The sequence below is a fragment of the Typopeltis vanoorti genome, chromosome 7 (assembly GCF_054136105.1).
Source record: "Typopeltis vanoorti isolate ZY-2024b chromosome 7, IOZ_Tvanoo_1.0, whole genome shotgun sequence".
Classification (NCBI taxonomy): Eukaryota; Metazoa; Arthropoda; class Arachnida; order Uropygi; family Thelyphonidae; genus Typopeltis; species Typopeltis vanoorti.
The window spans coordinates 117519594-117532762 of NC_143555.1; the positions used below are offsets into that span (position 1 = coordinate 117519594).

General features: G+C 35.9%; 1 protein-coding gene across 3 annotated transcripts in view; it reads right to left on the reverse strand.

Moving 5' to 3' along the window:
• Nucleotides 1-13169, reverse strand: part of LOC150104992 (uncharacterized) — a 768027-nt gene that overhangs the window by 88539 nt on the left and 666319 nt on the right. The window contains exon 39 of one of the 3 annotated variants that reach the window (XM_090395453.1): nucleotides 717-2019. The exons of the other annotated variants lie outside the window; for them this stretch is intronic. Within the exon in view, the coding sequence (XP_090251579.1) occupies nucleotides 2011-2019 (9 nt within the window). The 3' untranslated portion in view covers nucleotides 717-2010. Of the gene's footprint in view, nucleotides 1-716; nucleotides 2020-13169 lie in introns of those variants that run through there. 3 annotated transcript variants of the gene reach the window in all.

Genomic DNA, 13169 nt, shown 5'->3' on the forward strand with positions numbered 1-13169 from the left:
ATATTTATTTACGCTTGACACTGCTCTTTGGGCAGTGTATAGTATGCTTGCGTTCATTATTTCTGGGAATACGAAACTTTTATTATTGGTGTTTGTTCGTGGTAAGGATGAAATATTTTTAATAAAGCAATTTTTTAACATGTAAATTTATTTATTAATAAATTGGTTACTGATTAAAAAAAAAACAATTTTTTAAATTTTATTTTGTATATGCAGCACCCCCACTTAAAATTTTCACCGGCTGCTACTGCATTAGAAGTAACTTCTTCAAGGAAAATGTCTCATCACTCATGACTCAATGTAAAATTTGCATTTCTCATCTATTTTGCTTAGCTTTTCCATATATATTTTGCTTTCAAAAACATTAATGGAGAAGTACTAGCTTTATAGCATACAGATACATCAGAAATTAAGTATAACAATTTTCATTTGAATAATTCCCAATATTCATATCAGAAAAATAAAATAATTTGTAAATGGCAGTGATGTTCTTAAGATTTTTTTCCCTATAAAATTGAATAATTCAGATTGGTATACTTAAATAGTATTTTACTTGGAGTGACTGACATGTTCAATCTAACTGATTACAGGGAAGATTAGTTTGTATTATAGAAAGGGAAATTTGTTGATAATAATAATAATAATAATAATACTATTAAGTTTAATTTTAAAATTTTAGTAATTTTATTTTGCTGGATGAACATTTCAGGAATAGACAAAAAGAGGCACATATCTCTAAACTTTTAATATTTCACAGAATCCAAATCATAATATACGAGTTCACAAAAAAAACAAACATAATTTCCCAACTTGATAAAATTATGAAATTTCAAATCAACACTAATAGTTTTTATATTAACTTCAGGATACATCAAACAGAAAAAAAATTTTACAAAAGTAAGAAAAATTCAAAAGTATGAAAAATGTAAACTTATCTCAATGGAGATCTTTAGTGACTCAAAAGTTATTAAACAAACAACTGCATTGACATTACATATAAATTACTGTATAACATATAAAAGTATAAATAGGAGTATTAAAAGCAATTGCTGAGATTTTTTTTAAAAAAAGTCATCACACACACACAAAAAAATATTTTTTTTTTGACTTCTGATAATGTGCAATAAGATATTAAATCTTTATATCTGTTTTGTGAACTGCAGTGGTTGAACTGTGGAGGAGGGGAAAGAAGAGAAAATGGGATTATAACCTTGCAGGTAGCCCATGGTTACAATTTAATATGGACATTCCCAGCTTATAGAGGTGTTCTGTTAATCCAGGTCCAAAAGAGAACTCAGTTATTTGGTAAAATGCTGAAAAATTAATAGTTTACCTTGGATAACCCATTATGGCAATAAATTTCTGGGCACATCAAAAGTAAGAAAATTAACAATATTGTCAAGATTACATTACTTGTCACATATAAAATGGCTTTCAAGGTAAAAAATTCCAACACTGAATGAGCTAGGAAAGACATTATTTGCAACAACTCCACTCTCATTAATTTTTCCATATTTTGCCAAATAACCAATATGGAAACAGACTCATTCATTGAAGTATACACACTCTCTTTAAGGTTCAATGAATTCTTTGTGGGAATACAATAATGTAGCTTTCAAAAGAGAAAAATAATAACATTCCCGTATCCTCTGCTAATTAAACCACTCAGGTCTGCATAAATGCTGCCTTTAGAGGTACATATGACTGGCCATATCAAAACTCTGTGATATTAAATGCTCATAATCAATAAAAAAAATAAAAAAAAATTATTTATTGAATGAACTGATACTACAAGCATGGAATTTATCTGTAATAACAAAGAATAGTCTAGTTGCTATCATTTTATCAGCTTATAAAATTTCAGAGCATCATACTAAAAAAAAAAAATGAATTGCATCTCAGAACATTATCGGATATGTTTTCATAATTTGAATTCTTTTAAGATAAGGCTTAAAAGAAGAAATTGGGTCAGGCTGGATCTCCCATGACAAATCAGTAGACTCCACAGAATCATATACCCTATGAATAATAATAATTACATGTACCCTTATTGTTAATAGTATTATCATTATTAAGTACCACTTATTAATTAATGCAATATACATATACAGAATGTCAAAGCTTCTGCGTAACCTGCTTAATAAATGTTCAATTCAAAATAATCTAAGCAACAAATTATTTTAATAGGAAGTTTATCTTAAACAATGGAATGAATAATCACACTCTCTGGAAATGCACTCATCACTTTCCAAGGAAAAAGACTTGCTCTTCACACCTTTAATATGCCTTTATGCAATTTATAGGAATGGACTCTTGTTTTCAACCAAACTCTCTACCTTTGTTAAGTTCTCTCAATGATTTATATGTCTTAATCACATCATCTCTTATCCTCTTCCAATATGCCAGTCATTTCTTTCATCTCCCTTAATGCAATATTACTGATGTTACTTGTTACCTTCCTCCACATCTCCTTTCCACTCTCTGTCTCTCTCTCCCCCCCCCCCCCCCATACACATGCACGTACACGTACACACACAGTGAAAAGAATCCAAAAGAATACACAGTCCAGATTCAGTCTGATCAATGTTATATTTAGATGGCAGACAGCTTTCATTGCTGTTGTAATGCCACTGTCCTGCTTACTAAAGCCCTCAAGTGACTGGAACAATGTTGATCTATAGAGCAGGGTTTCCAGATTATCGATTTCTTAGCCTACAGCACTAATTCTACAGGTTCCAACCTCTCATGATTGGGAATAGAACAAAATATGCATATATAAGGAAATAATTTGCAAACACTTATCAATGTTTTCCACACTACATCCTCAACTTATATCATCTTTGCCCTGCAGTCTGTTCTGACCTCTGAATATACCACCCAAAGATGCAGTCCTACCAATATGGTTGGCCAAGTAGATAGTGTGTCTGTTCTCCAAACCTATGGGTTAAAGTCCTGCAGTGGCATGGAATGTTTGTGATATCTTTAAGTGGCAGAAATGTTTCATGTTTGATCTTTAGAGCATTACTTATGAAGAAAGAGAAAAAGCTTAATATATCAAAATGAAAAATACTAAATAAAAAGTGATTATTTTTTTTCAGATAAAGACATGCCAAAACACAGATTAATTAATATTTTGAATGGAATCAACACTATGGTAAAAATTACTCAAGTCTAAAATTAACAGGATTTTGGTTTCTGATCCTAATTTGTTCTCAGTTCTAGAATATTATAATTTGAAAAATATCTTTTCTCTTTGCATCATTACATAACAACTAAAATAATATAAAACAGAATTACACATAAGCTTACAACTTCAAAAAAATAAATAAAAATAAATAGAAACATTCTTTTTATATTTATGGTGAATACTTATAAAAAATTTAATCTCTGTCTTTCTCATGCACACATGCACACTTTATATAAATTGTCTTTTGCAAGAACAAAAACCATACTTCAAAATCATACCTTATCTGTTGTAAAGTGTTAAATATGTTATGATTATAATTAATGTGAATGATGTGAAATCATATCAATAAACATGGCTAATATATAATTTAATGCTATAACTCTGGAGTGGAAGCTGGGAGAATTTTGAGAAATGTCAATTCTTTTGAGTGCTCATAATAGATGTCAATTTAATGTGGAAAAGCGTAAAGTTATGCATTTAGGAATACAAAGATTACAAGCTGTACCACATTGAGAGAACTGTACTGCAGAAAATTAATGAAGCCAGGAACTTGGGAATAGTCATAGATAGAGAGTTGAGAGGGCATACTGCTAAAGTAGCCAGAGTAGCTCAGAAGTTAACTTGATTATTGAAGAACACACTAACAAGCAGAGATAAAGGAGTTTATCCTTTTCTTCATGCTTACACATGATCAGAATACATCATGAAAATTATGGAAACAACTACCATATTAGAGTAAAACTTTAGTTTAATATAAATATAATAATAACAGGACTCTAGCTTTGATGTAGTAAGGGTTTTTTTTGTTTTATTTTTCACCAGAGGTCAGGCCAATAATTTTAACAATTGATCAGTAACTTTAGCATACCATCTAGATTGTAGTACAGCTTGTTTCATTGTATATATGTGTACACTCCAGATGATGACTTCAATGTGAAGGTTGAAACAAAACATCGAGTGTTTATTTTGATTTATATTAAACTAAAGTTTTACTCTAACATGGTAGTTGTTTCCATAATTTTCATGACGTATAAGGTAGTTATCATTGCTCTTTATAAAACCTTGATACAACCACATCTGGATTAATGTGCTCAGGTGTAGTCACCCGGGTTTCTAGGGAATGAGGAAGTGGTGGAATGGATCCAGAACTAGTATCTAAGATGGTGAGTGGTCTGTGGAATGCTCCCTATGAAGATTGAAGGTTTGTCCAAAAGTTGTCTGATAGGCAAAAAAAGGGGGATATGATAAAAATATTAATTTACTTAAAGAGTTTTATAGGACTGATGCAGGGTAAATCTTTCAGCATTTGGCTAGAGGGTAGCAGAACAAGAGGTCATCATTGGAAGTTGGGCAAGAGTGTGGGTAGCAAGGGTACGAGGACTAGGTTTTTTGCTTGGAGAGTGGTGAATGAATGGAATGGGTTGCCGAGTCAGTTGTAAGTGTTTTGTCTGCTAATTGTTTCAAGGAGAGGTATGATAGCTATTGTGTTCATAGTTTGGGTCTCGTGATGAGTCTTATGACTCCATAGAGTTGCCCATTTAATAATAACAATAATAATAATAATAATAATAATGTAAAATATGCCAATGGGGTAGCTTCAGCAAAATGATATACATTTGAATTAAGTTAATAAGAAGATTACTGAAAGAAAATATGCAGCATGGGAATGTATGCATTCTACAGATTACATTATTCTTTCCATTGTAAATAGCATGTAGATTCAGTTCAACAGATAAATGCATGCTTCTCCATCCACATCACATCATAATATGATGTGGATGGAGAAAAAACAGGAAATAGAGTACTCACCATGATTGTAGCCATATGATGGCCTCTGAGAAAACAATATATATAAACTACAAAGTAGATATTGTGGAAACTTCAGTTTGTTTTCTGCTTTTATGCTATTACTCCACAGGAATTAGGAAGTAGGTGGAAATGAGATCAATTGCACATGGGGGGGGGTAGGTAAGAAACAATTAACATATTATTTAGTCAGTGAAGCCAAGGAAATTCTGGGAGTTTTTTAATAAGTGGCCAGTAGAAGAAAATAAGGATTATTATTATTATTATTATTATTCAAGTTTCCATGGAGTCAAAAGACTCATCGTGGGAGGTCCTTCCTAAGAAACACAAAGTCTATCAAGACTCATCGAGGAGAGGTCCCTCCCCCCCCTAAGAAACACAAAGTCTATCATACCACTCCTTAAACTCATTGACCGTTCTCGCTCTCACCACTCTATCAGGCAATGCATTCCATGGTTCAACCATCCCCCATGCAAAGAAACCACTCCTCACCCTCTTGATCACAGTTTCCTTTCATAACTTCCAGGGATGGCCTCTTGTCATCACTCTTTCCAGCTGTTCAACCAAGCGAAAGAACTCCCCAGTGTCAACCCTGTAACCACCTCTCAACAGTTTAAAAGTCTCAATCATATCACCTCTCCTTCTTCTATCCACCAACCTCTGTAATCCACATTCCCTCAGCCAATCCTCATAACTATCATTGTACAGTCCTGAAACCATCCTTGTTATCTGCATTTGTACCCTTTCCACAGTTAATTTATCCCCTTCAAATCCTGGGGACCAAATCTGAGAACAATAGTCCAAGTATGGTCTGATCAGGGTCTTATACAATGGAATGATAACTGTTTTATCTCTGTAGGTCAGCATCCTTCTCATTATTGCAGCAATCTTATGTGTTACCTTCATCACCTTTGCAATATGTCCCCTAAATTTCAGGTTTCTATCAATCATCAACCCCAGATCTATTGTCTCCTATACTTCCTCCAGCATAACTCTCCCACAGAGTATGCAGTGTCCCATCGATGTTTCCCAAACCTCAAGACCCTACATTTTGCTGCATTAAACTGACATTCCCCCATTCATTTGCCCATCTATCTAGCTTATTCAAATTCTCTTGCAGGACTACCACATCTGCACTATTACTAATAATCCTTCCCAGCTTCGCATCATCCGCAAACAACTGAATATCCCCTTGCAATGTCATTGATATAAAGGTTAAACAATATAGGTCCTAGTACTGAGCCCTGTGGGACCCCACTTGTAACCCTCTGCTTACTTGAAACTGCCCCACCATACACAACTCTTTGATACCTATCGGACAGCCAATCCTGAATCCAGTTGACCAATCTGACATCCAGACCCATGTGCTGCAACTTAAATATCAGCTTATCATGTAGCATCCTGTCAAATGCCTTCTCTAAGTCTAAGAAAATTGCAGTATATCCCTTTCCCTCATCTAATGCTCTTGTAACTTTATCACAAAAGGCTAGCATATTGCTAAAACAAGAGCCCCCTTCACAAATCCATGTTGATGCTTACAGATAACATTACTCTCATCTGCCCAATGATGTATACGGTCCTTCACTACTTTCTCCAAGATCTTACTAACTACTGATGACACATAAACTGGCCTATAATTAGACACTTCCAGTCTGCTACTGCCCTTATGCAATGGCACTATCTTACCTTCCTTCCATTCCATGGGCACCTTTCCTGCAGCCAGACTTTCACTGAAAAGCCAGGTCAAAGGCACTGTCAGTTCCCTAGCACATTCTCTCAAAACTCATGGTGAAAAAGCATCCAGTCCCACAGCTTTACTGACATCCAGAGTACTCAGTATTTGAAACACGCACTCCTCCTGTACCTCTAAACCTTGAACCTGCCCAATCCATCTAGCATTAAAACTGACTCTCCAGGATGAAATACTCCAATAAAGTGTTCATTGAACAATGATGATTTAAACAATGGAAATCAAGGTTGTTTTCCAGGAATGATGATGATAGGCAAAGAGATTGACGCTTTGGATTTAAGAAGTAAATGAGCACATTTTGGATGTAGAAATGAATGAATGAACGACTTGAATGGAAAGAAGGAGAATGTGAAGATGAACATCGGATGATTATTGAGGAGGGAAATAGAAAGAAAATAGTAGAATGATAACTACCATGGAGGATTTAGCTGGGATATTAAATGAAAAATTCTTAAAGGTATTTCATCCTTGTGAATGTGAAGACATTGCATGAAATAAGTAAATGTAAGTTTAATAAGGCAGTGGCTATTGATGATATACAGTATATCATTGCATGCTTTGAGAGAATGTTCCAGGAAGTTAATAGCATGTTAAAGAAGCACATCAAGGCAGTTAACATACTTGATCAACATGAGACTTACAATGGGTAAAGTTCCACAGGAGAGGGCAACATTATTCTATTTTATAATGAATTTAATAAAACTGAGGCATTGAATTATATGCTAACCTATATGTCTGGAGTTGTGATTAGTGTGCTGGAGAGGTTAGTGAGGACCAAGATCCAGACCTGGGGTAATTATGGGAGCATTCTCTTTAATGGACAGCATAAGTAAAGAAGGATTGTATTCTAGCAATCTACTTACTCATTGCAACAAGAGGACAAATACATTATTATTATTATTATTATACAGGGCACCACCATGGAGACCAAAGACTCACCACAGGAGGCCCAATCTATCCACACAATCTATCATATCTCTCCTTGAATCCATTAACAGACAAAGCACTCATAAATGACCCATTCCACTCATTCACAACTCTCCAAGCAAAAAATATAGTCCTCACATCCCTACTAATCACACCTTTATTCAACTTCCAGGGATGACCCCTTGTTCTGATCCCTATAGCCAAGTGCTGAAACATTTTCCCCTGCATCTATACTATAAAACCCCCTTTAAGCAACTTAAATGTCTCCATCATATTCCCTCTTTTTCTCCTATCAACTAACTCCTGCAATCAACACACCCTCGATATATCCTTATAGGAAAAAACATTCCATAGGCTACTCACCATCTTGGTCACTTGCCTCTGAATCCTCTCCACCACTTTCTCATCACCAACTTCCTTATTTCTACTTGTTAATGTGTTTTTAAATAGCCACGTAATCTTATGGGCTACCTTAGTAACATCCGTCTTATCAAACCTCACAAATCTGGCCTTGCACAATGCATCATATGTGGAAATGAAAATGCTAACCACAGGATCCATTGGCAAAATGCTAAGCTACTACATAGATCCATATATAAACATGAATGTTTATTCAAAGAAAGTATTGAAGTCTTACTTCATAGACTTAATCTTAATTGGAATGACTGTCTCACTATTCCAAAAGTCTAGGAAATTGTTATCCTCAATTGTATTAAATAATTTATCTGTTATATTTTTATTTAATTTAATTAATTTTAATTTCAGCCAAGTAGTTTTAATCTGTGAACATGCAACTGTATATGTAGAGGGATTCCAATTTAAGCATGCATGCTATTTTTTGAATTCAATTTCTCTTGTTCAATAATTGTACTGATGATGTCTTATGATACATAAGATGAAATATTTACATAAGAAAAAAGTTATTTACTGTGACATATGTGTTATTCTATAGTTATAGAAAAGATGTTGACAGTACATGGAAATTCATAAGGCACTATCTGACAAGCATTGTATAGGCTTGTGTCAGATACCAAGGGTTAAACGAATAAATAGTGTAGGAGTGAAATGGACAAAGAGTGAAATCAAGAAAGCTGTGTTAAAGAAGAAAATGCTATGGAAGAGGCACAAAGCAGTTGGTGGCAACTGGATTCATGAAGAGTATAAGTGCAGGATTATTATTATTATTATTATTATTCCTGATACCTCCAAGGAGTCCGAAGACTCATCGCGGGAGAACACCTACAACTGTCCCAACCAATACACCAAACCTCTACTATGAATCATCTCCATCAACACCATCTACCGCCCACCTCCTCCACCACCACACCTAGTATTTTTTGTCTGTAAATTGCGTGTGTTCTGAAGAGCCGATTTGTCTATATGCGGGATGAAAAACCCCAGTTTCTGGGAGAATAAACCCTGCTACCTACATATGAGATCGGCTAACTCACCTTTGATTGAAATCGTCCAGATAAAGATTCCTCCCATCGCGATGAGAATCGAACTTAGGCCTATTCCAATCGAAGGGTGCAATGTACCGTCGTTCTTCCAATTGTGCTACGGAGGCGCTTAGGATAGGAAAGTGATGAGCACAGTAAAGAAAGAAAAAGTGCAGTATAAGAGGAGATTGGCTGATCAAACCAAGGTTAATTCAAGGGAATTCTTCCGATTTATGGCAAGCAAGAAGAAAAATAATTATGGCAGGTTGACAGTGGTGTGTAGTCATGGCACCAGAATGTCCATTACAAAGGATATCGTGGAATTAGTAAATTAACATTTTATCAGCATATATCATACTGGTGTAAATGATGCCATTCAACATAAAGAAGGAACACAAGTATTAGGAGGTTTGAAAGTGAAAGAATCAGATATGTATCAAGTATTGATTAAGTTAGATGTTAATAAGGTTGTGGGAATGGATGACATATCACCAGTATTCTTAAGGAATGTGCAAAACAGTTAGCTATGCCTTTGACCTGATTATTTAATAAATGTCTTGCAGTGGGTAAGGTTCCTAAGGAGTGGAAAAAATGCAAAATAGTACCACTCCACAAGCATGGTTCTAGAACAGAATTTTCCAATTATAAACCAGTCTGTATAACTACAGTTTTAGTCAAGGTGTTGGAGAGATTGGTTAGAAATAGAATACATGATTAGATTAATGGACATAATACAGTATACTTCATGATGGTCAGCATTGATTTGTAAAGAGTAGGTCTTGTTTTAACAATTTACTTGCATTTTATAACAAGGTGATGAGTGTGTTGGATAAGGGAGAATCATATACAGTGATAGAACTGAAGTTTAGAGGGCATATTGCAATTGTTGCAAACACTGCACATTGTAGTGCAACTATGATATAAAGTACTCTAACATGTATGGATAAGGAGGTGATTGTGCCACTGGTCACTGGTAAAAAAGCACTGGTCAAACCACACTTGGACTACTGTGCTCTGATTTGGCTACTGGTTTTCAACATAACGTGAAAACATTGTAGAGGGTCCAGAGAAGAGCGACTAAGACAATATCAGGACTCTGGAATATTGGCTATCGAGAGAGAGAGAGAGAGAAGCTGAAAAAAAAATGAAGATTGCAGATTGCAGAGTTTGGTGGATAGGAGGAAAAGAGGTGATATGATTTAAATTAGTGCAGAGATTTTATTGGATTAATTTAGATGGAATTATAACAAGAGTAGAAGGTGAAAGGGGAAGAATCAAAGGCTTTCCTGGATGTGGTGAAGAGGGGTATCAAGAGTAGTTTTACATGGAGGATTGTCAGTGAATGGAATGCATTACCAGAATATGTTGTTAATGCAGGGAGTGTTAAGCATTTTAAGATTTAGTATGATAGATTTGTTGTCAGTTGAATAAACCTCCCATGATGAGTTTGCCGGCTTCATTGAGGATGTAATAATAATAATAATTATAGCAATAATATACAGTGGTACATTCAGATTTTGCATAGGCTTGAGACTGCCACATAACAAGTTGGTAATTAAATTGGAATGAATGAATGAATGTATTGCATAACAGATGTTCATGCTATTAAGTAAATTGGAGCAAATAATGATAGAAATGAATCTAATGACATGGTAATAGAGTGACTGAAGAAACATCAAAGGACAGTATGGCAGAGAACAATTTAAGAGAAGGCAGGTTTCCAATAGTGCACTATAAAGCATAATATAATATCTCATGCAGAAATACCTATGTAGTTTCTATAATTAAGATATCACATGTGCTACAGTAGAAATATTTATAAAATAAATATAATGGCCAAAAATTATTGCGATCACTGAGACGTGGTTGACAGAAGAGGATATAAAAACAGGAATAGAAGTCGCTGGGTATAGCATTTTTCGTCAGGATAGGAGGGGAAAGCGTGGTGGTGGGGTGCTGCTTATGATAAGTGATGACCTATGTCCTCTAAGAGTGGAGAATTTGGAAGGAAGTGAGACAAATGATTTTGAGAGCGTATGGTGTGAGCTAGAGGTAGGCAAGACAGGATATTTAGTGGGGTGTTGCTACAGACCCAGGAGCACAGAGGATGGGGACCAGGAGATGTTTAGACAGCTAAGTTTGGCAAGTGCAAGAAGAATAATTGTTATGGGAGATTTTAACTTCAGTAGTATAAATTGGAGAGAGGAACATGCATGTAACAATAGGGGAATGGAATTTCTAGAATTCTTGAGGGACAAATGTCTTAGGCAACATGTAACAGAGGGAACAAGAGGTTCAAAAATTTTGGATTTGGTTATAGCATCAGAAGAGTTGATAATAACTGAGTTGACGTCTCTCCCACCAGTTGGAGAGAGTGACCATATGGTGTTGACATGGAAAATGAATAGACATGCAGGAGTATCAAAGAGACGGGAACTTATGTGGAATTATAAGGCAGGTGATTATAATAGTCTTAGACGTCAACTTCGGGAAGTTTCATGGAGGGAGGAATTGGACGGCCGGGATATCACAAGTGTGTGGGAAATTGTGAAAGAATATTTGTTATCAGCAATGGTAAGTTGTATACCACGAGTGAAGAAGAGGACGCAATTTGGAGTAAAGTGGATGACAAACAATATTAAACAGGAATTGCATGCGAAAAAGAGGCTATGGAAGAGATATAAGGAGACAGGTGAAGAGAGGATGGGTGAAGAATATAAGACACAGGTCAGAAGAGTGACTCGTGTGGTAAGGAAAGCGAAACTGGAATATGAGAGGAGATTGGCCCTAAGATCCAAAGAAAATCCTAGGGAATTTTTTAGCTATGTGGCCAGTAGGAGGAGAAATGACTGTGGAAGAATGATATTGTGGGATAAAAATGGGAATAGAGTGACTGATGCAGAGGACATAGTGGAATTGTTCAATGAACACTTTATTGGAGTATTTCATCCTAGAGGAGTCAGTTTTAATGCTAGAGGGATAGGACTGGTACGAGGTCTGGAGGTACAGGAGGAGAGTGTGTTTCAGATACTGAGTACTCTGGATGTCAGTAAAGCTGTGGGACTGGATGGTATTTCGCCACGAGTTTTGAGAGAATGTGCTAGCGAATTGACAATACTTTTAACGTGGCTTTACAACGAAAGTCTGGCTTTGGCAAAGGTGCCCAGGGAATGGAAGGAAGGTAAGATAGTGCCATTGCATAAGGGTGGTAACAGACTGGAAGTGTCTAATTATAGGCCAGTCTGTGTGTCATCAGTAGTTGTTAAGATCTTGGAGAAAGTAGTGAGGGACCGTGTACAGCATTGGGCAGATGAGGGTAATGTTATCTGTGAGAATCAACATGGATTTGTGAAAGGACGCTCTTGTTTTAGCAATATACTAGCCTTTTATAATAAAGTTACAAGAGCATTAGATGAGGGAAAGGCATATACTGCAATCAATTTTCTTAGACTTGGCGAAGGCATTTGACAGGGTGCCACATGATAAGCTGATATTTAAGTTGCAGCACATGGGTCTGGATGTCAGATTGGTCAACTGGATTCAGGATTGGCTGTCTGATAGGTATCAGAGAGTTGTGTATGGTGGAGCAGTTTCCAGGAGGCAGAGGGTTACAAGTGGTGTCCCACAGGGCTCAGTACTAGGACCTATATTGTTTAACCTTTATATCAATGACATAGCCAGTGGATTGCAGGGGGATATTCAGTTGTTTGCGGATGATGCGAAGCTGGGAAGGATTATTAGTAATAGCGCAGATGTTGTAGCCCTGCAAGAGGATTTAAATAAGCTAGATAGATGGGCAAATGAATGGGGTGTCAGTTTAATGCAGCAAAATGTAAGGTCTTGAGGTTTGGGAAACATCGATGGGATGCTGCATACTCTATGGGAGGAGTTATACTGGAGGAAGTAGGGGAGACAAGAGATCTGGGGTTGATGATTGATAGAAACCTGAAGTTTAGGGGATATATTGCAAAGGTGGTGAAGGTAACACAGAGGATTGCTGCTATTATGAGAAGGACACTGACCTGCAGAGATAAGAGGGTTATCATTCCGTTGTATAAGT